Source organism: Monodelphis domestica, chromosome 2 (genome assembly GCF_027887165.1).
Source record: "Monodelphis domestica isolate mMonDom1 chromosome 2, mMonDom1.pri, whole genome shotgun sequence".
NCBI lineage: Eukaryota > Metazoa > Chordata > Mammalia > Didelphimorphia > Didelphidae > Monodelphis > Monodelphis domestica.
The window spans coordinates 107262212-107289101 of record NC_077228.1 but is presented as its reverse complement, the minus strand read 5'-3'; the positions used below and the strand labels follow the sequence as shown (position 1 = coordinate 107289101).

Below are 26890 nucleotides of genomic sequence, written 5' to 3'. Positions count from 1 at the left end.
AGTTTTACCTGCTCTTGCTGCTGCCTGGCTAGTTCCATCTGTTGCTGTTGCTTCTCAAACAGCATGGCAGCCATATTCTTCTGCTCTGAGTGGGCTGTCAGGAGCTGGTCCCTCAGTGTGGACAGTTGATGGATCATAACCAGGAGTTGAAGTTCCTTTTCTGCCAGGCTTTCTTGGGTCCCTGCTCAAATAATAGATACCCCTCATCAGTCTTCATAGCACTGTCAAACAGATGGTAAGCCAGACTTGGATTTATGCTCCTTTTCAAAGCAAACCCTTAGGTACTTGGGATCTCTTGCCTAATACAGCATCCCAGACCTAGATGTTCAGCCTCTCTGGGTCCATTCCCAAGACATGCAATCAGAGAGTTATGATGGAATATAATCCCACAGGGAAGACAGGGCAAATAGGAAAAGGGTGCAAATAGAGAGGTCTATGAGCTAGGTAGAACCCCCAGCTTCACTGCCTAATAGCCCCAATAGACACAGGGTCATCTAAAAGGATGAGCAGCGCACTGTTTTACCTCATCCTCTATTTCTCTTTCCCTTATAATATACCAACTATTTTCCTATCTTTCCTCCTTTTAGGTTTAAGATCTTGAAAACAGAGTTTAAGAAATTGACTCCAATGTTGCCTCACTTAACAAAGTCACCTTTATGTGACTTTGGACAAGTCACTTAATTTCTCTGAGCCTTAATTTCTTCATCTGTAAAATAAATGGGATAGCCCAGATGACCTTGAAGGTCCAGTCCATCTTCAAATCCAGGATCTTAAGATATATCTAACTTTATATCCTCCGTACATAGCAAAGTGCTTTGCAAATAGTAACTACTTAATAAGTGTTTGCTAAACTGAATCAAATTAGAGGCAAGCAAGACCTGGAAAAGGTAAAATCACATAGCAAATCAGTGATTAAGGATTGATTAGAACTCAGTTTTTCTGAATTCACAGTTCTGTACCCATCTGTTAAAAGAATTACTTTAGTATGTCAATAAACATTTATTGAGCATGTACTATGTGCCATAAACTGGGCTTAGGAATAAAGAACAGAAGAGACATGGGGCAGCTCAATGGATAGGGAGGCAGACCTGAAGATAGGAAGTTCTGGGTTCAAATCTTGCCTCAGACACTTCTGAGCTATGTAACCCTGGGCAAATCACTTAATCCCCATTGCCTAGCTCTTACTGATCTTCTGGATGGGAACTGATACTAAGTGTCCCAACACAGAAGTAAGGATTAAAAAACAAACAAAAGACAAGTCAATGGGATCCTAGATCCAGAGCTAGAAAGAACCATAGAGATCATCTAATCCAACCACTCATTTTACAGATGAGGAAACTGAGGCCCATGGAGGTTGCATGGTTTGTTCAAGATAAAAAGTAATGAGTGTTAGTTCCCAGAATTTGAATTCAGGTCCCAAACTCAGAATCTATTGCTCCTTTCCCTTTAGCATACTCCAAGTAAGTCCTCTACCGGGCCTTAAAGTCCCCATGAGAGCAAGATAACTCAAAGATTTAAGCCCATCAGTGTACAAAGGGGTGATAGTTGGTGAGAAGACTGATATAAAATAATGCAATTGTTGTTGTAGTTTTAAACCCTTACCTTCTGTCTTAGAAGCAATATTGTATGTTGATTCCAAGGCAGAAGAAGAGAGGTAAGGTCTAGTCAATGGGGATTAAGTGATTGTCCCAGGGTCATACAGCTAGACAGTGTCTGAGGTCAGATTTGAACCTAGGTCCTCCCCACTAGAGGCCTGGTACTCTATCCATTGTGCTACCTAGCTGCCCCATCCCCACTAACTACTGTTGCATATCTCTCCTCCCTTTTGTGGCTAAACTCCTTGAGAAAGCCCTCAACAAATACCTTCACTTCCTTTCCTCTCACTCTCTTCCTTACTCTCTCCAGTCTGACTTCCATCCTCTTCATTCTACTGAAATTGCTCTCTCCCAAGTTACCAGTGATTTCTTAATCACCCAATATAATGACTTTTACTCAGTCTTCATATTTCTTGACCTTTATGCAGCCTTTAATACTGTGCATCATTCTTTTTTTTTTAACTTCTTTTTCTCTAAGTTTTTGGGACACGGCTCTCTCTTGACTCTCCTCCTAGCTATTTGACCATTCCTCAGTCTCCTTTACTAGATCTTCATCCAAATAATGACTGCTGGCCATCAGTGTTCCCCCAGAGCTCTGCCCTGGGCTCTCTTCTCTTCTCCCTCTATATACTTTCCTTCTTTTTAAAAAATCCTTACTTTCTGTCTTGGTAACAACTCTAAGACAGAATAGCAAGGTCTAGGTCAATAGTTAAATGACTTGTCTGGAGTCACACAGCTGGGAAATATCTGAACACAGATTTGTCTCCCAAATCTAGTACTCTATCCACTGTACCAACCATCTGCCCCCTCCCCTTATTTCTTTAATTTATTTTTTAACCTTTTACTTTATATTTTAGAATCAGTATTGTGTGTTGGTGCCAAGGCAGAAGAGTGTTAAGTGCTAGGCAATGGGGGTCAAGTGACTGTCCCAATTGTCACATAGCTAGAAAGTATCTGAGGCCAGATTTGGACCCTGGACTTCCCTTCTGTAGTCCCAGCTCTCAATTCACTGAGCCAGCTAGCTACATATGCATCCCGCTCTATATTATTTCCCCGAATAGACTCATCATCTCCCATGGATTCAATTTGCATCTCTCTGCTAATAACACTCAGATCTACCTTTCTAATCCTGACCTCTTTGCTGACATTCTTTCTGTGTGTGTTAATTTTATAATTTATTATTTAGTTACGTCTGACATTCTTTTCCTCTTAAATTTTGAATTCCAAGTTCCTTCCCAACCCCACCTACTAAAAAGGCAAGCAATATCACATCAATCAATGTGAAACCATGCAAAATAAATGTCCATATTAGTCATATTGCATCTGCTAATAGTCAGTCTTACATCTCCAACTGAGTATTGTATATCTTGAACTGGATTTTTGTAGACATCTTCAACTTAGCCTGTTCAAAACTGAACTCGTTATCTTTCCCCTCAAATCTTCCCCTCTCCTGAATTTCCCAATTACTATTGAAAGTACCACCTCCCTCCCGTTCAGCTTGGTAAGTAAACTAAGTGCCACCCTCTAATCCTTACTGTCACCATCAATATCCAAGTATTGCCAAGGCCTATCAATTTCCTTTGTAACATCTCTTGCATATGCCTCCTTCTCTCGACTGATACCACCACCATTATTTTTATGACTTCATGACTGAGCTATTACAGTGGCCTGCCAATTGCCCTGCCTGTTGCAAGTCTCTCCTCACTCTCGTCCATCCGCTTTCAAAGTGATCTTTCTAAAGTTCAAATTTGATCATCATTCACCATTCAATAAACTCTAGTGGCTCCCTATTGCCTCTAAGATCAAATATAAGATCCTCCATTTGGCATTCAAAGCCCTTCAGAATCTACCCTTCTTTCCAGTCATCTTACACCTTCCACCCTCCAACATAAACTGAGATAAATGTACTCTGCCAACCATGCACTCTGCTTTCTTTACTGTTCCTCAAAAAAGACACTCTGTCTCCCAGTTCTGGGCATTTCGCTGGAAATTTCCCCCCTTCCCACTAGGCCTAGAATAATAGTACCCCTCATCTCCACCTCCTATCTTCCTGGCTTTCCCATGAAGTCCCAGCTCCAATTCCACCTTCTACAGAAAATCTTTCCCAACCCTCCTGTACTCTAGAGCCTTCCCTCTGTGGGTTATTTCTAATATATCCTATATATAGTTCATACAGTTATTTGCAAATTGTCTCCCCCCCATTAAAGTGTGAGCTCCTTAAAAAAAAGAAATTATTTTTTATCTTTCTTTGTATTCCCCAGGGTCTAGGACATCATAGGCACTTAAATATTTGACTAAATGACTCTGGACATTCCCCCAGGTCTCATCATTCCTCCTATTGCTGGGTCGAAAAAATTTAGGTCCTCACACTAGTATAGCTTCCATCCCCTTGGCCAACAAACTCAAGAAGATGGCACAGACACTCAGCTTTGTTTACATAAAAGCCATCTCTATGCCTACTATTTCCTCTCTGCTGAAGCATAGATTCTCACCTTTAACATCTTTGGTTTCCACAGTGCTTCTTCCCAGAAGTCTCTCTCTCCAGTCACTGGACAGAAGCTTCTCAATGGTGGGCATAACTGCAAGATATGAATAGATGAGGAGTAGTCTTTGCTGATAGCTCCCATCACTATTTCTGGAAACCCTGAGAAACCCACTTCTGACCTTGATGAGGACCTTACCTTCTTTCAAATTCCTGTTGAAATCCAGCTTTTCTTGGCTCCCAGTGGCTGGCTCAGACCCTGACCTCCTAGGTTCTGGGGGTCCGTCGCTCCTTGGGGACCCACAGTCCTATAACACAACCCATCCCAAATTGTCATTAGGTTGTTAATTGTCTTACAGACACACACATACAAACGCACATCCAGAGGGAAGAAAGCAGAGTGATTTTTTGGGAGGAGTGGAAGAAAGGAGGCTGAGCTTTAGATAACGTGGACTGGAATAGCTATTACATATGCCTTTCTTACGTGGGATTTTCCAAGCTCCCAAACAAGGAAGAAACAAACCCGACTGCATTTTGGCTAAAGTCAAAGACACTTTATTCAGGTCACAAGCAATTGCAGGGAGAGAGACCAACAGTTTCCTCTGTCAGTCAGGTGAACACTGCTTAAATTAAATGACAGTAAAATAAAAGATAAAAGAAATATGGCCAGAGAAAAGAATAAGGTTTTTCAGTTTTCAGTTCTGTTTTCATAGTATTTAACAAAAGGGAATGATGATAAAACGGACACAGCCTCAGAAAGACTTGGTTAGTGGTTCTGACTTATCAAGAAGGCATGACATGTCCCTAATCCTAGAATTCTTTCTTTCTTCTTTTTTAATAAAACCTGCACCTTTTGCCTTAGAACTAACACTAAGTTTTGTTTCTAAAACAGAAGATCAGAAAGGGCTAGAAAATTGGGATGAAAACAATTTGTCCAGGGTCACACAGCTAGGAAGTATCTGAGGCTAGATTTGAACCCAGGTGCTCCTGATTTCAGGTCTGCTGCTCTATCCACTGTAGTTCCTAGCTTATGTTATGTTATGAATATTTTTCTTCTATAACCCTATAATTCTTACAAAGAATAAGAGGTCTAGAGCTGGAAGAGACCTTAATGGCCACCCAGTTCAATACCACACAGGTCATTTTTAAAAGGAGGAAACTAAAGCCCAGGGAGATTAAGTGATTTATGCAAACTCAGAGCAGGATTAAGCATCAGAGGCAGTATCTGAATCCAGGTCCTACCTCCAGAACCACTGTACTACAAACACAAACACCTGGGAAATTTAGGAGACCTTAATGTTGGTAAGTTTCCACCCTAACCATCTAACTCTCCTACCCTCACAGGGCTGAGATTATTGCTGTGTCTATAGTCTAAAGGATCTCTCTACCACATACATAAACCCTTTCCATCCAGCCAGACCAATCTATTTCTCAGCCCCTTCCATGTGCCATATATTGGCTCTCACTGTTCTCCCTTTAGAAATAACCCCCTTCCATCCCGATAATTATCGGAGTCCAGCCCAGCCTTCAGATCCCTCCTCAAATCCTACCTTCTTCCACGAAGCTTTCTCTGGCCACCCCAGCCTCTAAGGGTCTCTCCCTCCTCCCATCTCTCCTAGCGGTTATTGTCTATACCCTTCATCTGGCTCTTTAATTATAAGCCTCGAGACATCTTTTGAATAGATTCATAGAATATTTTAGAGCTGGAAGGAACCTTAGAGAGCTTCTAGTCCAACCCCCTCATTTCACGGAGAAAAGAAGTGTATTGTTGTCTGGTATGGTTATTTAACTCTTGGATGTGTTGTAAGACTGATTTCCAAGAGTCACATGGAAAAGGAGTTTTCGGTACCACGTAGCAGCTTATAAGCTATTCCCATATACCTGTCTTATTTCTCAGCCAGACTGGAACACAAGAAAGAGAAAGCATGGGACAGGAGAAAGAATGCTGGCTCTGGAATCCGAGGACCTGAATTCAGACTGTGCTCTGGGTCTGTCCAGCTGGGGGGTCTCTTAACCTTGCTGGCTTTCAGTGTCCTCATGTTAAACGTGGAGGTTGGATCAGATGGCCTGACGTCCGTCCCTCTTGATTTAGTCCTGGGGCACCACAAAACAGCGGCCACATGCTAAGAAGTGTATTATCTTTCCTGTTTTCCTATGGTGCCAGGCAGAGCAAGTCTGCTTTCAATGAATGAATGCCATGTCCCTAGTAGGGATACAAACATAAAAAGCAATAATGATGGGGCAGCTGGGGAGCACAGTGGATGCAATGCCAGCATGGAGTCAGAAGGACCTGGGTTCAAACCTGGCCTCAGATACTTCCTAGCTGTGTGACTCTGGGCAAGTCATTTCATTGCAATTGCCTAGCCTTTGCCACTCTTCTGCTAAGACAGAAAGTAAGAGCTTGGGGGAAATGCAATAATAACAATTCACATTTATATAGTACCTTAAGATTTACAAGTTTTTCCCCACAGGAAGCCTGAGAAGTAGACAGTATACATGTTATTATACCCATTTTATTGACTAGCTTTCACACAGTGTTATAATGCAAGAGGATTTACATTCTCAGGACCTAGTTTTACAGCTTCCCAGGTGAGCTCAGCCCAACAAGCCTCAGTCTTCTAATGTGTGAAATAATGGGGCTGGGTCTCTACTGTCCCTTTCTAAGAATGAATCCAAATTCTAAAGATAGCCACCTCCACCTGAATGAAGAGTGAAGCCAAGTGGGTGAGTGCTTTTGCCCCAGTCTATGATTCCACTTGAGTAGGAAGCTCTAAAGACAGGAAAAAGGAAACTGAGGCTGGAACAATTTAAGGGTAATCACAGTCACCTGGGGTGGGCCACTTGAGTCAGCTCCATCCTGGGGGGCCCGAGCTGGGTCTCCGGTCAAGGGTTCTGCAGCAGAGGCTGGCACCTGCTGCTGGCCAGGTGGAGCCTCCTGGCATATCTCTTTCTTTTCTTCTGCCTTGACAGTGCAGTTCACCATGGTCCCAATGCCATCGAGTGCCAGTTGGGGAGAGATGGGGCTCCTCATGGACATCCTGCCAAAGAAAGATGGGAAGGAAAAATCAGAATGAGACTCACCTAAATCTTAGAAGCCCCATATCACAACCACATCCCTCAATTTCTATTATACTACACATGGGTGTGTGGGTCAGAAATCTACATTCTATATTCTGTTCAAAAAGATAAAAAAGGGTGGTCTCCTACATACAAACTCTACAATGGAGGAGACACTGGGGAGGGGGAAGGAGAGCTTTAAAAAGCATTTATAATATGTGCCAGGCACTGTGCTAAGTGCTTTACAAAAAAATTATCTCATTTGATCTTCACAATAATCCTAGAAGGTAGATGCTATTATTATTATCCTCATTTTACAAATAAGGAAATTGAGGCAAACAGAAGTTAAGTGATTTGCCCAGGGTCATGCAATGAGTAAGAATCTGAGACTGGATTTGAGCACAAGATTCTTTAGTGCTCTATTCACTGTTCCATCTAACTGGTATTTCTGTTTCTGGATAAACAATTTTATGAAAATTGAGGATTGCCTTAGCTAACAATTCTTTATCAACTCAGTTTACAGCATCTTTACTGCTTTGCTTTGCTTTGGTTTAATAGAAAGAATTCTGGAATTGTATATTTAAAAATCTAGGTTTGAATTGTAGTTGTAAAGCAACACAGTTTCTGGCACATGGTAAGTTCTTCATAAATGATCATACTTTTCCTCTCTTCTTTATTTGGAAAAAAAGAATATTAAAGGTAGAAAGGACCATTTTGTTTTCTTCTTGTTCAATCATCTCAGTCACATCTACTCTTGTGAACCCTATTTGGGATTTCTTGCCCATCCTATAGCCCTCATTTTTCTTATAAGAAAACTAAGGTAAAAAGGAAGTCAAATGACTTGTCCAACATCATACAGTTAAGTAACACAAGAGCTTGGACTCAAAATCTGATGTTCCTTATGCAAAATCATAATATCTCCCTACTTGTATATACTTGTATAATCATGAGAAGTCACCCAAGATCTCAGTTTCTCAATCTGCAAAATGAAGAGATTGGGTTAGAACAGTAGTTTTCAAAGTTTTTTCTCATGGTTCTCTTTCAAGGGATTCCCTTGAAATCAAAACTATTTTTATAATAATTGTAGTTGTTGTCCAGTCATTTTTCAGTCATTTCCAACTCTTTAGGAATCCATTTGAGGTTTTCTTGGTAAAGATACCAGTGTGGTTGGCCATTTTCTTCTCCAGCTCATTTGACAGATAGATGAGAAAACTAAGGAAAGCAGTTTAAGTGACTTGCCCAGGGACACATAGCTAATAAGTACCGGAGGCCAGATTTGAGCTCAGGAAGATGAGTCTTCCTAACTCCCAGCCTGGCATTCCATCCATTGGCCACCTAGATGCCCCAATATATTGAGACATGATTTGTCTATTAAAATACTTTCCTCTTTCAAACCACATATCTATGTGATATCAGATTTTCTTCCTATATTTCAACCAAAACAATATATACCAACAGACTGAATACAGAAGCAGATTGAAGAATTCAGCTATCTTCCATTAATTCAGACAAAATTCAGACATATTTTACAAAAATATGTAAAACATTGTTGTCCTTTTCACTATTTTAAAAATGTATTTATTTTATTAAAATGTTATTTGTTATCATGGATTGGGTTTATTATTTTCAAGTGAATTCATAGTTTAAAAATTATCCATTTTCATTTCAAATTCAGCAAATATTGATAGATAGATAATCACACCAAAAAAAAAGATCTTTAGGGATCCGCAATGATTTTTAAGAATGTCAAGGGAACCTAAGACCAAAGAGTTTGAGAATTGCTGGGCTAGATGATTTCTAAGGTTCCTCTAATCCTGATAATGCCATGATTCCCTTCTCTTAGGTAACCTTTCTTTTCCACTGGCTAGAACCAATGATGGGTCCTTCTAGGTCACTCAGCTTCTGTGGTGGATAGAATATCTTCCTTGGAGTCAGGCAGAGTCTGAGTTCATATGATCCTGACTCTTATGAGGCGTGTGACCTTGATAAATCACTTAACTTCTCTATATTTCAGTTCCTTCATCCATAAAATGGGGATAAATAAACTTGTAATATTTACTTCAAAGGGTTGCCGTGCTGTGTGTAAACACTCCCCAAAGTTCCAAACTTAGAACACTGGAAAGATTAGCTACACTGCTTTCCCAGGGAGTGGGGTCCAAGCCACTATTCCCCATCTCTCCCAGCCCACAGGGAACTCCATTGCCCTCAGAGGGGTCTCTTCTCCAGCTCCCTCAAGGGGGTCACAGATAGCCTATGAATCATGACTTCTGTTGGGTGTTCAAAGCCCTTCATAGCATAGGGTTTGCCCATGGCACACCATCCTTTTTAGTCTTCCTAAGCCCAACAGCCCCCTCAGAATGCTTCAGTTCAGTGACAGTGGCCTTCTTTCTTCTCCTTTAAAAACAGCATTCCAACTCTGGAGCCCAGAGCTTTTCATCTGCTGTCCCCCCATGTCTGGAATGCCCCTATCTCTACCTCCAGGCATCCCTGGCTTCCTTCAGGGCCCAACTAAAATTCCACCTGGTCTAAGAAGCCTTTCCCAATCCCTCTCAGTTCCAGTGGCTTGTTTGTATGTAGTTGTTTACTCCCTGTCTCCCCAAAGAGAAGGTGAGCTCCTCTAGAACAGGGGCTGGCTTTTTTGCCTTTGTATCCCTTCAGCACCTAGTAGGTGTTTAATAAATGTTTACTGACTGACTTAGGCCTGTTCTGGCCACCCCTACTCCACCTCAGTGTCGCCTAAGAGGAAAGATATGACAAGATAAGTCTGGGAAGGCCAGGGGACAGGAGGCCCATGCTCACTCACTCAGGTAGGCTGAAGGGGGGGAGGGACTCTTCCAGTGCTTGGGGTCCTGGATTCCAAATCCCCCACTGCCTAGCCCTCTTATTCTCCCTTGGCTACCCCAGGGGCTCCGAGTGACTCCAGGAAGCTGCGAGGCCTCAGCCCATCCGGCAGGAGGGGAGCCCCCGCCCCCCTGGGCCAGCCAGCTAGGCCCCTCTTGGGGAGGGATGGGGTGGGAGGGTGGGGGAGAATGGGGAGTGGAGGGGGTAGGGGGAGGCCGGGGAAGGGGTGTTCTCCTGAAGCTCAGGGCAGTAATTACATAACAAACAAACCCCAGGCTCAAGCTGTGAATTAATCAAACCGCTGAAAATAAAACCTTCCTCTCAGGAACTTCAGACAAAAGAAACGAAAACAACCGGGCTGGCTGGGAAATGAAAAGGCAGCGGGCGCTGAATGGGGGACAAAAGGAAATCAGACAATAGGGTGTTGGACAAAAGCAATAAAGCCAGGGGAAGTGTGACAGGCGAACAATGGGGGCCTGTGTGTTTCTGATCCGAGCCTGGGGCTTTTTATCTCCAGTCCCTGCCCTCCTCCAAACCGACCACTTGGCTCTCTGGGTGATTGGGTTTCCTCCTTTCTCTGGGGCTGGGCCTTGGGTTTTTCCCCAGCTCTGGTTCCCCCCACCCAGCCTCCACTCTGGCCAGTCTCCGGCACTGGCCCCCTCCAGTTTGCCCCAGAGGCCTCTTCACCCTGTCTTCTGCCATGTGGGACCCAGTAGGTCCAGGTGAGAGATGATGGGGATATCTCACAGACAGACAGACAGACAGACAGACAGACAGACAGACAGACAGACAGACACACACACACACACACACACACACACACACACTGATTGCTTTCCAATTTCAACCCTAAATCCATGGCCTTCTGTGAGTGCCAAGTGCCTGAGAAACTGTTGAGTTTCTGTCTCTTCTGATTAGGTATTCTACAGTGGAACCAGCCATTTGGGTTCCAGAGAACCTTGCTTCTGCCACCAGCTCATGCCAGGCTTCCTCTTCAGTAAACTAAAGGGATTGACCAGGTGATCTCCAAGGTCCTTCAAGCTCTGACATGCTCTATTATTCTATGATTTTCAAAGCTGTGTTCACCTGACACTCCAAAGAAAGCATTGACCATCTATCTTGGGTTTCTTCCCCTTTAGATCCCAGAACACTTGGAATCATGGACTTTAGAATCCTAGAACTAGAAGGGGCCAAACCAACCCAACATGCTAGTAGGAGCTATAGGCAAGGCAAAATGGTAGATTCTAGGAAACCAAGACAGAAACAATCCCTGCCCTGCCCTCAAGAATGCTACAGTCTGGTGGGGAGGCAAAGGGCAGGGAGAAGGACCTGTAAATGGATAACCAAGTGCATGACCATGAAGAGAAGGGACCTTCAAAGTCCTCTGGTCCAACTAATTCATTTTATAGAGGAGTAGACAGAGCCTGTCAAAGGCAAGACTTGTGCAGTCCAAGGTTGTCTAGGTTAGTGAAAGAGCCGAGGCCCAGCTGGGTCCGGATTCTTTCCGCCCCAACACATGGTTTTAGAAGGTCCCTTCATACAAGAATTTGCACCCTGGGCCCCCAGAAGATAGTGATACTATCAGCCTTGGTATCCAAGATCCCCTTTTAGGTTTGGTTGTAAAGCAGAGTACAGGAGAAAAGATCATGTAGGAGAATGGAAAGAGAATTGGATTTGAAGCAAAGCAATGTGGGTCTGATCCCCGTCACACCTGTCTGGCACTTTTCATTTTCATATTCCTTTTCTTTGTCATACAGGTCCTGAGCTCCCAGGCAAGCAGAAGCTCCCTCTGGCCACAAAAGCCTTCTCTAGATTTTCATTCTCCACAGCACCTAGCACAGAATCCCATCCTGGCACCATGGAGACCTTCCACAGGGGAGAATAATGGGGAGATTGGAAGGGGGAGGTTGCCTGGCATTGCCCAGCTGAGGTCACCAAAGCCAGGAGCGCTGTTCGGATGGTGATCACTCAGGCTCAGGCTCCCACCTATGGGAATTGATTCTAACAAAGGAGGAACTCGGAGGCAACTAGGTGGCTCAGGGGATTGAGAGCCGGATCCTGGGTTCAAATGTGACCTCAGACACTTCCTGGCTGGGTGACCCTAGGCAAGACTCTTAACCCCCATCGCCTAGCCTTTCCCACTCTTCTACCTTGGGGCCAATACACAGTATTGATTCTAAGACTGATTTGAAGATTCTAAGGAAGGGTTTTAAAACCAACAAACAAACGAGAGACTCTCCCCTCCTTCCAAGCCCCAGCTATGCCTGGCCCACTCGACTCTGCTCTACAGTGCAGGTGAGAGATAAGAGGGTCTCCCATCCTGCCTGGCGCTGGTCACCAGAAGCGGCGGGTCTAAATACACCTCCTCCCTGCTGCTTGGGACTCAGCAGCCCCCAGAGAAGGAGTGCTGGGGCTCAGAGTTGGGCTTCCTTTCTCAAACTGTCACTCCTCTCTCTTGCATGAACAATGAGAACGAGGAGCCAAGTCTCTTGGCCCAGGGCCCTTTCAAAAGGCTAATGGTGTGGTACAGTGCAAACAGCAGAACCTGGCACCCAGACTTGGCTCGGCCGCCCATTCACGGGGTGACCTTGGGCGAGTCAATAATAACTCGCATGCATCCAGCGTTCTCCTCACAGCCATCCTGGGAGGTCCGGCTCCGCCACTTATTGCTCCCCCTTTAGAGCTGGGGAAACGGAGGGATGGATCATGGGTAAAGCAACATGCCCAGGATCGAATAGCAAATAAGGGTCGGGACCAAGGCTCCCACCCAGACCTTCGGAGGCAGAAACTGCCTTCTGCTTTTTGTCTGCACCATAATAGGCACCCCAGCCTCCCTGCTCATGTCCTTAGCCAGGGAACATTAAAACAAAATTCCCTTGGGGTAGCTGGGTGGCTCAGTGGATCAAGAGCCAGTCCTAGAGACAGGAGGTCCTGGGTTCAAATACGACCCAGTTACTTTCTAGCTGTGTGACCCTGAGCAAGTCACTTAACTCCCTTTGCCTAGCTCTTAGCTGAGATTCTGTCCTATAACCAATGTTTACATCATTCTAAGACAGAAGGTAAGGGTTTTAAAAAAACAAACAAAACAAAAATGTAGACTTGATTTGGGGGGGATTGTATTTTTTGGTATAGGGAACTCCCAGTGAGGCCACTTCTTCTACCAATGACATTTTTCTGGGATTTCTAATCTTGGAGAATTTCTTAGAGGCAATGAGGGGTAAAGTGACTCCCCCTCCCTACCTAGTTTACATCATGTTGTGTCATAATGACTACAGACCACTAGGTGGCCCAGTGCCTAAACCATTACTTGGGTGACTACAGACTTTCTCTGACTCAGTTTTCCTCACCTCTAAAATGGGAGTGATAATAATCACACCTAGCCTAAAGGATTGTTGTGAAGAAGAAATGAGATAATCTATGAAAAGCACTTTGGGAATCCAAAAGGGCCATAAACAAATGTGAATTCTTAGTAGAGCTCTTTGCACACTTTAAAGCATTCTATAAATTTCCTCTTCTCTTAAAATGGGAATAATAATAATAGCACCTACCCCACAAAACGGTGGGGAGGATGAAATGAGATATTTGTGAAAGTGCTTTGTCCAGTGCCTGTAGGCACATAGTAGAGGCCATATAAACAACTATTCCTTCTCTCCCTATTATTTTTATTATCATTATCATCATTGTTGCCACCTCATTGGTTAAATGAGTGTTTAAGTAATGATCTTTCCATTTCTCCATATATATAAATACACATTTATACACATAAAATATATATTTATAGAAATATATTCCTAGATATATATTTATTGAAACCTATTTCTATATATATAAAACATTTATAGAAGTATATTCCTAGATATAAGATTATGTTTATAGAAATATATTTCTAGGTATATAAAATATGTTTATAGAAATATTTCTAGATATATAAAATATATTTATAGAAGTATATTTCTAGATATATGAAATATGTTTATAGAAATATATTTCTAGATACATAAAATATATTTCTAGAAATTTAAAAATATACTTATGGACATATATAAATATATTCAGATATATAAATACATATTTATAGGCATATATGAAATATGTAATTATATATAGATGTCTAAGTATTGGACTAAAGTAGGGTCCTTGTTTTTTGTGCCATAGACGCCTTTGGCAGTCTAGTGAAACCTAGCCTATTCCTTCTCAGAGTAATGTTTTTAAATGCATAAAATATAATAAGCAGAACTACAAAGGAAACCAGCTCTCTGGGAATGGTTATTAAAATACATGTATTTGTAAAGTTCAGGAACCCCCCATTAAGAATTCCTGGATTAAAAGATCCTTATCTATTCCCTGTGGTGAGCTTGGGAGGCAGAGAGAAGGGAAGAGCAGGGCACAGGGAGAGAATCACGCATGTCGGGCAGGACTGGATGAGCTGAGATCTGTCCAGCTGGCAGAAGTAGGCAAATCCATGAAATCACCGATTTCCTGCAATCCTGGCGTCCTGGGGGTCCTGATGGTATCTTTGAGCATTCAGAGGCTGCTTAGGTTTGTCTGCCCAGTCAGGACCTCCCTGTTCACTGGCAAGGTCTAAGGGCCCTACTCTAGGCACTTTTGCTTTTAACCAAATTAAAATCCAGAGGCTCCATCCTGGGCCAGTAGGTAGGAGCTAAAAGCAGAAAAGACAAAAGGCCCCTGGGGTAGAGTGGGGTGGGGAAACTTTGCAAATCTCAGGTCTGGAAGAAGGCACATTTATCAAGATGGAAAAGGTCATAAGACCATAAATCATATTTTTAAGACTAGAAGCAATCTTTAAAGCCATCCAGTTTAATTTCTGCCTCTAAAAATGGACCTGGGATAATAAGATTTTTAGATCCATAAGTCTTAGAAATGTATTTAACAGATACTAAGTTAACAAATTTACTATATTGACACATTAATATATATTTGATATAAACTAATGTATTTAATATATTGGTTTTATATATATATTAATATACTTAATATATTGATCTATTTCATATATATAGATACAAGTAATCTCTCCCAAGAGAACATAAACTCCTTGAGAGCAGGCCTGGTTTTTTATCTTTAAACCCCCCAAACCTAGAATTATACGTAGTATATAGTAGGTACTTAGTAAATATTTTTTAATTGATTACTTTTTAAATTTTATTTTAATAAATTTCCACATAAGTTTTCCAAAGTTATATAATTCATGTTGTCTCCCTCCCTTTTTCCCTCCCCACTCCTGTGGTTGACAAGCAATTCAGTCTGGGTTATGCATGTATTATCATGCAAAACATTTCCATATTACTCATTTTTATAAGTGAATAATCTCCAAAACCCCAAGTCATATGCGAAAATAATTAATTTTTTGAAATTCTTACCTTCCGTTTTAGAATTGATACTAAGTATTGGTTCCAAATCAAGAGAGAAGCAAGGACTAGGAAATCAGGGTTAAGTGACTTGTCCAGGATCACACAGCCAGAAAGTATCTGAGGCCACATTTGAACCCAGGACCTCCAAACACCAGACCACTGAGCTGCCCCAGTTGATTGACTATCCAGTCCAGTTCCTTCATTTGGTAGTGGAGAAAATTAGGGCCCCAAGAGATAAAGATCACTTCATTACCAGTGTAGTTATCATCCTCATCAACAAGCATTTTTATTGGCTTTCTCTCATGCTTGCAACTGTCTCTCCCCCTTCATTTCTGCCTCTCTGTTTCCCTGGCTTCCTTCAAGTCTCAGCCACAGTTTTACCTTTGTAAGAAGCATTTCCCAGTTCTCCTTAATGCTAGCGCCTTCCTTCTGTTGACTTCCTCCAATTTACCCCGTCTCCATTCTGTTTGCATGTAACTGTTGTACATTAGGTGCCCCATTAGACTGTGAACGCCTTGCGAGCAGGGATTATTTTTTACTCTCTTGATATCTCCAGAGCTTAGCAACAGAGACTGCCATAAAGTAGGAACCAAAGTACTGCTTTTATTTTTATTTTTTATATTTATATTGATTATATTTATAATTTATAAAAATATGTATCCATTTAGAAATTTTATTTATGCAATATATATTTATTTGGAAAAATATTTATTTACCTAAAATATTTTTCTTGATTTTGTTAAGCATTTTATTTGCCAGGCATGGGCTAAGCTCTGAGGACACAAAGAGAGAAAAAAACATAAGCTTCTACCCTCCAAGAGTTTAAAAACATTTTACCTAATGGATGAGATGATGGATATGTACAAGATATGTAAATGAGGTCCATCTCCGGGGGAAATGATTTATCCATGGTCATATAACTAAAAAAATGGCAGCGTTGGGATTTGAACTGGGGTCTTCTAATGCCTGAGTTGTCTCTTCTCTAACTCCAATCCAGAAAGTTGAAATTCCTTCCTGTTTTAAGCCGATGGAAAAAGAGTAGTTTCTCCTATGCCCCCAAACCTGATTCAGTCCTCTATACCAATATCTTCCTTCCTTGGGTTTGACCTAAATTCCTCCTGCTGTAAACCAAGTCTATTTCCTTTTGTTCTAATCTCAGAACAGGTAGAAACTGTCTTCTGTATGACATCACTGAAGAGACTTAAGACCCCATTATTCATTCCTTCCCCTAAGACCCCAAACCCCCATTTCTTTTTTTGATCCTTTTCCTTGAAAGCACCTTCCTCAGCCCACTGATCCTCCTTGGGGACAGATCTCCCCAAAGTTGAGCTCCTTAGAGCACCTGACATCTGGAGGCCAAGCTCCCTCCCCCAAAAAACAGGCACACATTCCAATCAACCCATCCTTACTAGCCATCCACTTCCATACTTTTTGGGGGGGACTCACTTCACCAGTGTGGGAAAGCTCAGTAGCCTTCATTCTTGGATTCTGATTGGTGCCCATGGCCTGGGGGATTCTGGACTGGGAATCCTACTTGGGTCAATCCCTTCAATCTCTTGTCCAGCATGGAAAGGAAGCAGGCTTTGGCGCTCCAGAGAAACCATTCAATGCCATCATTGCCCGATGACGTCGCAGAGCAAACTGGTGGTAGTATTCTTCCCTCCTCCTCTCCTCCCCTCCCTATTGTCCACCTCTATAACCTAACACTTGGCCTGGCTTCTCCCCAGACCAGGTCACTGGTCACTTCATTTTCTCACCAACAGATGTCCTAACTTGAAAGTGAGCTTTCCTTCCCCACCCCAATTTTTCCCAACTCTAACCTCCACAGATATAAACACTCCTAAGTCCCTAAATGTATATAATTACAGAAGCTTTTCCACCTTAGGCAAGTTGCTTCACCTTAACAAACCTCAGTATCTTCACCTGTAAAATGGGGGTAATAATACCTGTACTATTCACTTCACAGGACTGTTGATGTGATAATAGGCGTGAAAGTGCTAGGGACACCTTAAAATGCTACTGTATGTTTGTGCAAGTTATTATAACAGTCATTAATAGTGTGAATCCTAGAAGCTTAGAGAAGGAATCTTCCTTAAAAGATCACCTGCTCTAAAAGAAGAGTGCTTTTAAACATATAATAAAAAATATAGAAGATTACAAAGGAGACTGATGACATGGAAATAGAGTTATCAAAAAAAAAATGTGTAGGGGGCAGCTGGGTAGCTCAGTGGATTGAGAGCCAGGCCTAGAGATGGGAGGTTCTAGGTTCAAACCTGGCCTCAGACACTTCCCAGGTGTGTGACCCTGGGCAAGTCACTTGACCCCCATTGCCTAGCCCTTACCACTCTTCTGCCTTGGAGCCAATACACAGTATTGACTCCAAGACGGAAGATAAGGGTTTAAAAAAAAAAATGTGTATGTCTCACACACACACACACACACACACACATATGTGTAAAGCTCTGCTTATACTTGTCCCATTTCCGGTCTCTCTGTGAATTCCTATTGGAGAAGAATCAGGTTCATTTTCCTGCTACTCTGTGAGTTGGGAAGAGAGTTTATATGTAATATAAATGTTATATGTGATATAAAATAAAATATAAAATTAATATATACTGAAATATATAATGTATAATAAAAACCTAAAATAATATAGGCTATATTATAATAAAATTTTATTCATATGCATAAATAAAATTCTATATACATATAAAAATTATATATATATGTATATGTACATATATATGTAATATAAAGGGCATAGACCCTGGATTAAGAACTCCTCTGATTCTAGAATAACTTTCATTTTATACAAGAAAGGAATTGACTTGCCCAAGGTCACAACTAAAATTAGTCATGTATCTAAGACTATGGAGAGTGAGGGCTGGAGAGAAGCACCAGGTAAAGGTGGAAAAGTAATGGAGCCTTTATTGATGGAAGGATTGATTCTCTGGGGATTTTATTTCCTCCTCAAAAGTCCCAGAGAGCAGGGAAACCACTGGGCAAGCAGAAATCTGTGCCCTAACAATATCCCTGAGGCGTGGGTGCCCAGAACCAGGCCCCTTTGCCACATCCTGCTATTCTTCTCCTGGGCCGCACCCTGCCACCCTTCCTGGTTAGGCTGCGATCCTATCTCTGGTGTTTATTCCGAGCTGGGCTGCCTGGATGCTGGGGACAAAAGCTTTCCTGAAAGTCCCAACCCCCAACCCCACCCTGGCTCCCTCCACCAGACCCCAGCAGGCATGAGGGAGACTATATCCAGGGAGTGGCCCAGTTTGGCCTGACCGTGCCCAACAGGGGCAGAAGCATCCACCTAGGCTAGACCCGGCGCCATTTCCAGATTGGTTTCTATCATACGCAGCCTAACAGAAAAGCTTGATTTAGACCAGTCAGAAGCTCCTCCTAGCCTCCAGTTCTCCCTCCAGGAAGAGGATGTTGCCTCTTGCCTATAGCCTTGGCACAGGGGTCCAATTCCATTCATCCACTGAGCGAATGAACTAGCCACCGTCTGGGGTCACAATAAGCTCTCTCCCCACCTGGGCAGCCATCCAAGAACCTGGAAGTATGATCTACCCACCCATCTCCCTTTCCTCCTACCCACACTCCCAAGCCTTCCTCCCAGCTCACAGAGTAGCAGGAAAATGGACCTGACACTTCTCCAATAGGAACTCACAGAGAGACAGGAAAGGGGGCAGGTACAAGCTGACAGTGAGCTTTTCAGATCGGTGGTCCCCAAACCCTGAACTCTTTTAGAAGAAAAGACACAACTCTGTCCCCCAGACTCACCAAACTTCTTCTACGGTCACTCAGTCCCTTCAACAACACATCAGCATTTGACATCCGTAGCTCTCCTTGTTTCTCTATCTTTTTGTTTCTCATCTGTGTCCTCGGTGTATTTGTATGTTTTGGCATCCCTATCAGACTAGGTTCTTATTCTTTCACTGTTCCATCCCCTCCTGTCCCCTTCTTGCCTTGTACAGGTTTCTCCAAACCCTAAAATTAATCCCATTAGGAGGGAAATGACTTTCTTCTCAAGAAGACCTCTCCTCTGCAGGAGAGATTTCTAAATACCAGTATCAACCCCCCCCCAAAAAAGAAAAACAACTTTTACTTAATATGTCTCTGTCACCAAACCTTCCTACCACCACTGATATTTCAGAAATTATTAGATAGCCTTTTAGAGACAACTCCCACTCAGTATTAAGGAAGAGGAGGATGAGGAGCTGTAGAGGTACCCTACACCCCACCCCACCCCCCAAAAAAGCATTAAAAAATGTTTTAATACACAGAAGAAAACAAAAAGTCCAGAAAGGGGCTACAAAAAGGGCACTTTTGCTACTATCTCATTAAACTTACAACACAGATGGATAGACAAATATCAGTAAAGGCAAAGGATGCTCTTTGTCTGGAGATCTTTAGGAACAGAAGTCAAACATCCCCATTTTCCATCCAAGCTGGGTTTGATACACACTTTATAGAGCATCCCAAAGGGAAGGACATGATGGTCTCAGGAAGCTTCTATCTCCCAAAGGAGAGCACCAGAATTTCACCCAATGCTAGAACCACCTCTCCTTCAGAAATTTAGAACTGAAAGGAATTTCAAAGGTTATCTAGTCCAGCTCACTCATTTTACTGATGAAAAATAAATATGCAAAGAGGTTCAGTGATTTGCTCAAAGTCACATAGGAAACATGTGTTCTAACCTAAGATTTCTAACTCCAAAACTAGTGTTCTTTCCCATAAAGAGAATTTAGGGTTAGTCTAGTCTAATCTCTTCATTTTACAAAGAAGGAAAATAAGGTCTGGAGATGTTAGGTGATTTGACCCAAAATCGTATGATAAACTTCAGAGCTGAGATTTTGACTCTGAATCCAACATTCTTAATGTTGCTGGAACTATAAACTGGTCCAGTCATTCTACATACTAATTTGGAAATATGCACATACCCTGAGGCACCAACATCACTACACAGAAAAAGGAAACGGACCCAAAGAGACAAAAATATTTAAAATGATCTCTTTTTAAAGGGGTAAAGAAATAAGACACTAAAAGGGTATCTGCCAACTGGGGAATTATGACATGAATGCAGTGGAATGCAGTGGAATAATTATCATTTATTTGCCATTAAAAAAATGGCAAAAGGAATGGTTTCAGAGAAACCTGGGAAGATTTGTAATGAACTGAGGTGGAGTAAAAGGAATAGAACCAGACGAATAAGTTACATACAACAACAACATTGGAAAGACAAATAACTGAAAGACTCAAGAACTCTGATCAAAGTAATGACGATTGTGATTCCAGAGGATTACTGATGTTACCCACCTTCTGACAGAAATGATAGACCCAAGATGTAGAGAAAGACATATTTTTGGATGGAGCCAATGTAGAAGTTGATTTTGCTTGACAATGTATGTTTGTTATAAGGGTTTTTCTTCTTTTTTTTCAATGGGAAGAGAGTGGGAGGAGAAAATAACTTAAAAATTTTTACAAGTAAACAAAAGTGAACTCCTACATTCTTTCCATTGTACTAGACTATCTCCTCATTCATTGGATAATCTCTCTCTTCTTGAGGAATGAAGGGAAGGACGGTGAGAGTTGATGTTCATGTGATACATGAGGAAGTTAAAGCCAAGCAGGGTTGGGAGACATACCAAGCATCGTATGACAAGATGAAGTGTAAAATATCCATGAATGTGGCCAACAATGTGTTGATTTATTTTGCTTGAATGAAATTTTTTGTTATGACTTCCATTAAAGGGAGAATAGGAGGGTTAGTTAGAATGGGAATTTCAGAAATTCAGAATTCAGAATTCAGAAGTTCAGAAAAAGAACATCAAGAAAGCATTTTTAAAATATAAAGAAAAAAAATTTTAACAGTTCAGAAAGGTGTGTAAACAGGAATTTTGTTACTAGCCTGTTAAATTTAATATATAAAAAGTTTAAGTTCAAACAATATAATAAAAAAACTGTTTAATAAAAATAAATCAAGAAACAATTTTTAAGTATACTAGACTGAGAGCCAGCTCTGACGCCCCATCTTTGAAGTCTTTTTGAGCTGTATGACTATGAAGGAGTTTAGTTTTTGTTTCCATGGAAGTTCTAAGCCAATGTGACCAATAATTAATGGTAATATTGATATGGGGGACCAAGTAAACATTCATTCTCTCCCTAGTCATCCAGTTTCAAGGGAGGGTTATCTGAATGGGAAATGGGGTAGAGAACAGAGGGTTCATCTTCCTCTCCAAAGTCAGGGCACAAAGCAACTGGCCCATAAATAAAAGCTGAATGAATGAGCTCTCAAGAAATTCCCTCTGTCCTTTTTTATGCACTGAGCCCCAAACCAATTTCTGTTCAGAAGACATCAGAACCAATTCCTTTAAACCACTTAAACAAGCATTGTTGCCCAAGCCTCATAAATGGCTCTAGTTCTCTGACCTGACCCCTCTACATCATGGGGGAAGGGGTGTTGTTTGAGGCATCAGAAAAGTGGGGAGCTTCCTTCATCCTTCCCCTAGCACCAAGTATCTATCTCTCCCATCCACCTGTTATATACTTCTGGAGCTCCAGAAAAGAGGTAATGATTGTAAATGGATGAGTGATAAGAAAGATTAAAGAGAAAATCATGAAAATGATGGCAAATGGCTTAAGAGCATCAATAGGCCATTTACATGAGCAGTCATAGGTCCAGAGTAAACTGGACCAAGTGTGGATACAATTATTATGCAAATACAGTATGCAAACATGCAAATAGCAAAAACAAGAATAGTGAGCATCACCACTGGGGAATCCTTCTATCACTGAAACCAAAGTTCGGGTCCAAATAAAAATAATATTTGTAACTCAAAATTGCACCACTACAACATGGTAGATAGAGCTGGACTTTGAGTCAATAAGACGAGTTCAGTTCCTAATTCTGTAATATGCTAGCTGTGATCCCAAGGACATTATTTAACACTTTAATGTCTCAAGCAATTCTACTAGACTCTTAAGTTACAGTATCGGTGAAGGGAGTTATCACAGTGGGAGTTGATGGATTCACTGATGAAATCACAGGTTCAGAATATATCCAAACTGGGGTCTATATCCATGTCCCTACTTTTAAGTCTCACAAACCTCTTTTTTTTTTCTTTTCTAAAGTGGGGTGTCTTCCTATCTTGCCTAGTCTGGAAGTGCCATGGTCACTTCCAAGAATCCAATTCTACTGTAGATTGGCTTGGAAGCTTCAATCTACAATCTAAGATGGGCTGGTTCACCCTTCCTTAAGCAGCCTGGTATTCTCCTCTGCTCTTGGAGGACCACCATATTGGTAGTGGAATTCATGGAAACAATGAATCTGTTTTAGTCTTACTATAACTCAGAACTTTCTAGTCCAAAAGATTCACCAGCTGAAGTCTGGTCCTGCCGGAGATGAGGAGTAGAGATTATAGGAACTTGCCATTGTCCCCCATGAGCTTTACACTTTGTATAGATGCCATGCTGGAAGATCCCTTCTCACAGCTTCCCACATAAATACTGGCCTCTACCACTGAGCATGTGCCTCTTAAAAGTACACTTAGAAGACAGTCACTTAATAAATATTTGTTGGATTTGGGCAAATCAAATTTAAGAAGGTAGTAGCCCTTTGATGTCAGAAGCTAGACCTCTTTAGATACTCTAATTAGCATATTCTCTTTCCTCTTTGAACCCCCACTTTAAGCCTAGATTAACTGGAAGTACATTTACTCTTAGGGAGTATGAGGAGTTTGTTAAGGGGTTATAGGGAATACTTGGTACATAATTATTTTGTTCTATTGAAATATTCTAAAAATAGTAGAGCCATTGAAAAAAACTGTGAATTAGAAAAATCCTTGATACAAAAAATATTGTTACATACTGAATAAAGCTTTCTTTATGGAAAATTAATGTCTTTTATTTCTTATGTGAATATGCATGAGAAATTCTAGAATTTATTTCCTTTCACAATGAATAGGAGGTATAAGGAGTTTTACTCCAAGCCAGAAGGATACAGGAATAAAAAAAAGTTGGATACTCTCCCCTAGACAATGGATTCAGGAAGTCATGGAAAGGAGCATCTTGCTAGAGATTCCAACTCCAGGGCCCAATGCTTTGGCTTCTATGACTTGTGACTTAGTCTCTCATTTGAAGGAGGGTGTAGCATGGACATGAGGTTGGTGGGCCCAATTCCCCCCACCCAACTCTGGGTGCTGACGACACCCATCCTATATAGAGGCCTCTCTTAATCGCCACCATCTTAAAGATCCTTAAGATAGCTCACACATCGGAAACCCCAATTTTGCAGCCCTTGCACGAGTGGCTCTCATTCTTCCAGTGAACAAAGTGTTCCGTTCTTTCTTTCCGCAAGAGCTGAGTTTCCTCTCCCATTATCTACCCCATCACCAGCCAAGTCCTGCATGAAAGCAAGATTTCTTTCTCTCTTTTCTTTTTTGTTATTTTAGTTCTCTCCTTTATGGTATAACTTTTTTTTTCCCTTTTTGGGTCCTGGCACCATTTCAAAGGGGCCATCAAGGAAGAGGAGGGAGAGAGTGAGAGGTGAACAACAAAAGCCTGGAACGCCCAGTTAGTCACCCACCCCATCTGACAAGATTATAGAAACAACCAGAAAAAATAATCTGCCCTCTTTCCCACCCTTGAGCCTCCCTTCCCCAACATCTGACCCTTTACACACCAGACACCTTATCCTCGATCCCCTGATCTTCTCTTGAAACACAGAGACAACATTTCTCCAAAAAAGGGTGAAAATCAGAACCTAGGCAGGATAGCAAGAGATGAGACCCAAACCATGGATGGTCTTTGAAATCTGGAGGGTTAGGAATCTGCTTCGGTTTTTACCCTAGGGGCCAGAAACAAGAGCCCCAAGATTCAAGACTCGGCTTATTATGACTCAATCATCCCTTTCTCCCTGTAGTCATTGGTACTCAGTATCGTAACAGAGATAAGTAAACCAGGATGGAGTTTCTCCATATTACGGGTACCATGGCCTTATTTCCAAGCACCAACTCAAGACACAGTTTTACAAAAGATGTTTGGGGTTGCGTTGTCCTTCTCCCCATTTGGAAATGGGGCAGAACATCTGAAATCAGGGCTCTCGCAGGAAATCCTGGCCCATATGGTCACCGTAATCACAGAATCCTGACCTCAGTTAGTGTTAATGAGGCCAAGGGCAGAGCTTCCAGCAGAGCGGTGCAATTAGCTTCATTCAACACATATTTATAGCATTTCTACTCTGTATCGGCACAGTGCTAAGTACTCTGTGTCTGCCCATATGTGTATATATAGTGAGGGGTGCTCTATGCCCCAATCCCTGGCCTGAAGAAGCTTACAGTCTAGGAGGAAAGGGGGAAAAGACCTACAGAAAACATTAAATGCAAAGGCAAATGTCATAAATACATAAGCCAGAAAGCATGGAAATTCTTTCCCAAAGAGAAAAGCTTTGGTCCTGGGCCACCGAGGTTCCACAAATGCATATGATGATCATAAAGAAAACCAGGAGAAGAAAGCCTAGATGGCTTTGTGCAATTCATCCCTACTAGCCTTGGGCAGAGAGGGGATGTCTCAAAGTGCAAATCCATCACTGTTACAAATACCTTTTTTTTTTCATGTGACCAATCTTTTGTTCTATCTTCACTGTAATATGGGACTCTGCAGATCAAAAGGGTATTGTTGACAAAATGCTATTGACCCCTGTGACAAGGAAATCACTTTAAAAGACTGATATATATTAATTTAAGGTCACCAAGGAATTCAGCTATGTAATTCCTAAATGAAAACTCAAGTCAGCCAGCTGTCAGCCTTTTATAGAGTTTAATTACAAACAGGAGGAAGAAAGGAATTAGAGATAGAAAGGGGAGAGAAGGGAATAGGGCTTAAATACCCCCTTTGTTTAGGCTGGGCCAAAAAGGCCCAAGCCCTTAGATAGCTGGGGCAAAGAAATGAGATCAGTCCCTATTACTCATGTGACCAAAATGGAGAAACAGTCTCAAAGGCCCCCACCTTCAGCTTCCTTCAGAGCAAGCTTCTCAGAGCACACTCCAACCACTCAGACCAACTCCTCAACTCCAACCCCCTGAGTCTTCAGACCCCTCTATCTTTAAGGAAACCATCCAAGTTCCCTCCCCTCAGTTCTCACATCTACCAATCACTGTCCATCAATTTCCCTGTGCCAATGGAGGCTCTAGCTTAACCCAGGACCGCCCAGAGGTCTCTGGCTTTGCACATGTCTGTTGAAGGTCATATTCTCAAATAATTAAATCTTTGATCCTTTGCTACAGCCCTTCCTAAATCCTGTTACCCTGAGTAGGGTAGAGATTGGAATAATTAAATTTTGATCTATGCTGCAGCCTTTCCTCAATCCTGTTAGGACTGAGTAGGGTGGAGATTGATTCCAAGTATCTCCATTGTATCAATTCTAAAATCAATCATGACTCAAAGAAATTCCTGTTCTATGCTTAAGCATAGGTCAAAGTCCTTTCCATTGTTCAGCAAAAGGTTTCTGTCCTAAAGTAATCTTAAGAAGGGAGGAGGAGGAACCTCCCATGCCAATGGGGTTCACATTCCAATACACTATCAGTAAGAAATTTTCCAAGTATGAAATTTCCCAATGGTGAAATTTCCAACATTTATAAGTCTAAGGAATTTTAAGGTTTACAATCCCCCCTGATGATCATTGGGAGACTAGTCTCCCCATTGATCATTTAACATAATCATTTTGTAGTTCTAAATTCACTTCTAACTAAAGATATACACAATATTCAATTTTCTAAGAGAAATTAGAATAGTGAGAGAGGAAATAGAAAAGAAAAGAAAGCAAAACCAATGTTTTGCTAGGTGCATTGACAGAAAGCCAAATTAGGGGCAGTCCCTTTTGGCATAAATGTGTACAGTTACAATAAATGTTCAATCAAAAGTTCAGTCCAATCAATCACATCCAAAGTTCATTCTTGATCTTCTTGATGAAGTGTAGGTTTTCGGCATCTTTCTGCAACAGTTCATTCTCTGGATATAAAAGTTTCAAGCTTCTTTCTTGAAGATCTTTTCTCAAACAGAATCAAAATCTTTGAATTTTTTTATAAAAGTAAAATCTTAAACAAAATTCTTGGATTTTTGTAAAAATACAATCTCAAACAAAAAAAAAATTCAAAAATTCTTAGATTTTAAATTAAAATACAATCCCCCCTGAAGTAAGTATTTAAAAAAAAAAATATCAAGTTTAGCTCAGAATGCAATGTTCAGTTATGGGGGTGTATGTGTCAATTATCAAAAGAATAGAAAAATAATCAAAAACATAAGAAAAATTCAAAATAGACCTTGTATAGGTCCAGTTTAAAGTAATTTCTATCCCACAAGTATGTAGGACAGAATGCAGTAATATTTCACTTAGCCATTTGTAGCCAAGACTACAGGAAGTTGCCATAATATAAGAAGAAAAGAATTAGAATTCTATTTTGATGGGGAAATGTCATTCCCTTGTCTGATTTTTTCTTCAGGGATATAGGGAGCCAGCATGATAGTCAAGCTTTGTACTT

At 41.5% G+C, this 26890-nt stretch overlaps 1 protein-coding gene across 2 annotated transcripts in view; it reads right to left on the bottom strand.

Annotated features, from left to right (window-relative positions):
• Positions 1-26890, bottom strand: part of SOX13 (SRY-box transcription factor 13) — an 84873-nt gene that overhangs the window by 22070 nt on the left and 35913 nt on the right. For both annotated transcript variants that reach the window (XM_056815765.1, XM_056815764.1), the window contains exons 2-5: positions 6905-7115; positions 4277-4385; positions 4088-4174; positions 9-181 (exon numbers count right to left, since the gene is read on the bottom strand). In XM_056815765.1, coding sequence (XP_056671743.1) covers positions 9-181; positions 4088-4174; positions 4277-4385; positions 6905-7114 — 579 coding nt within the window. In that variant the 5' untranslated portion in view covers position 7115. The remainder of the gene's footprint in view (positions 1-8; positions 182-4087; positions 4175-4276; positions 4386-6904; positions 7116-26890) is intronic.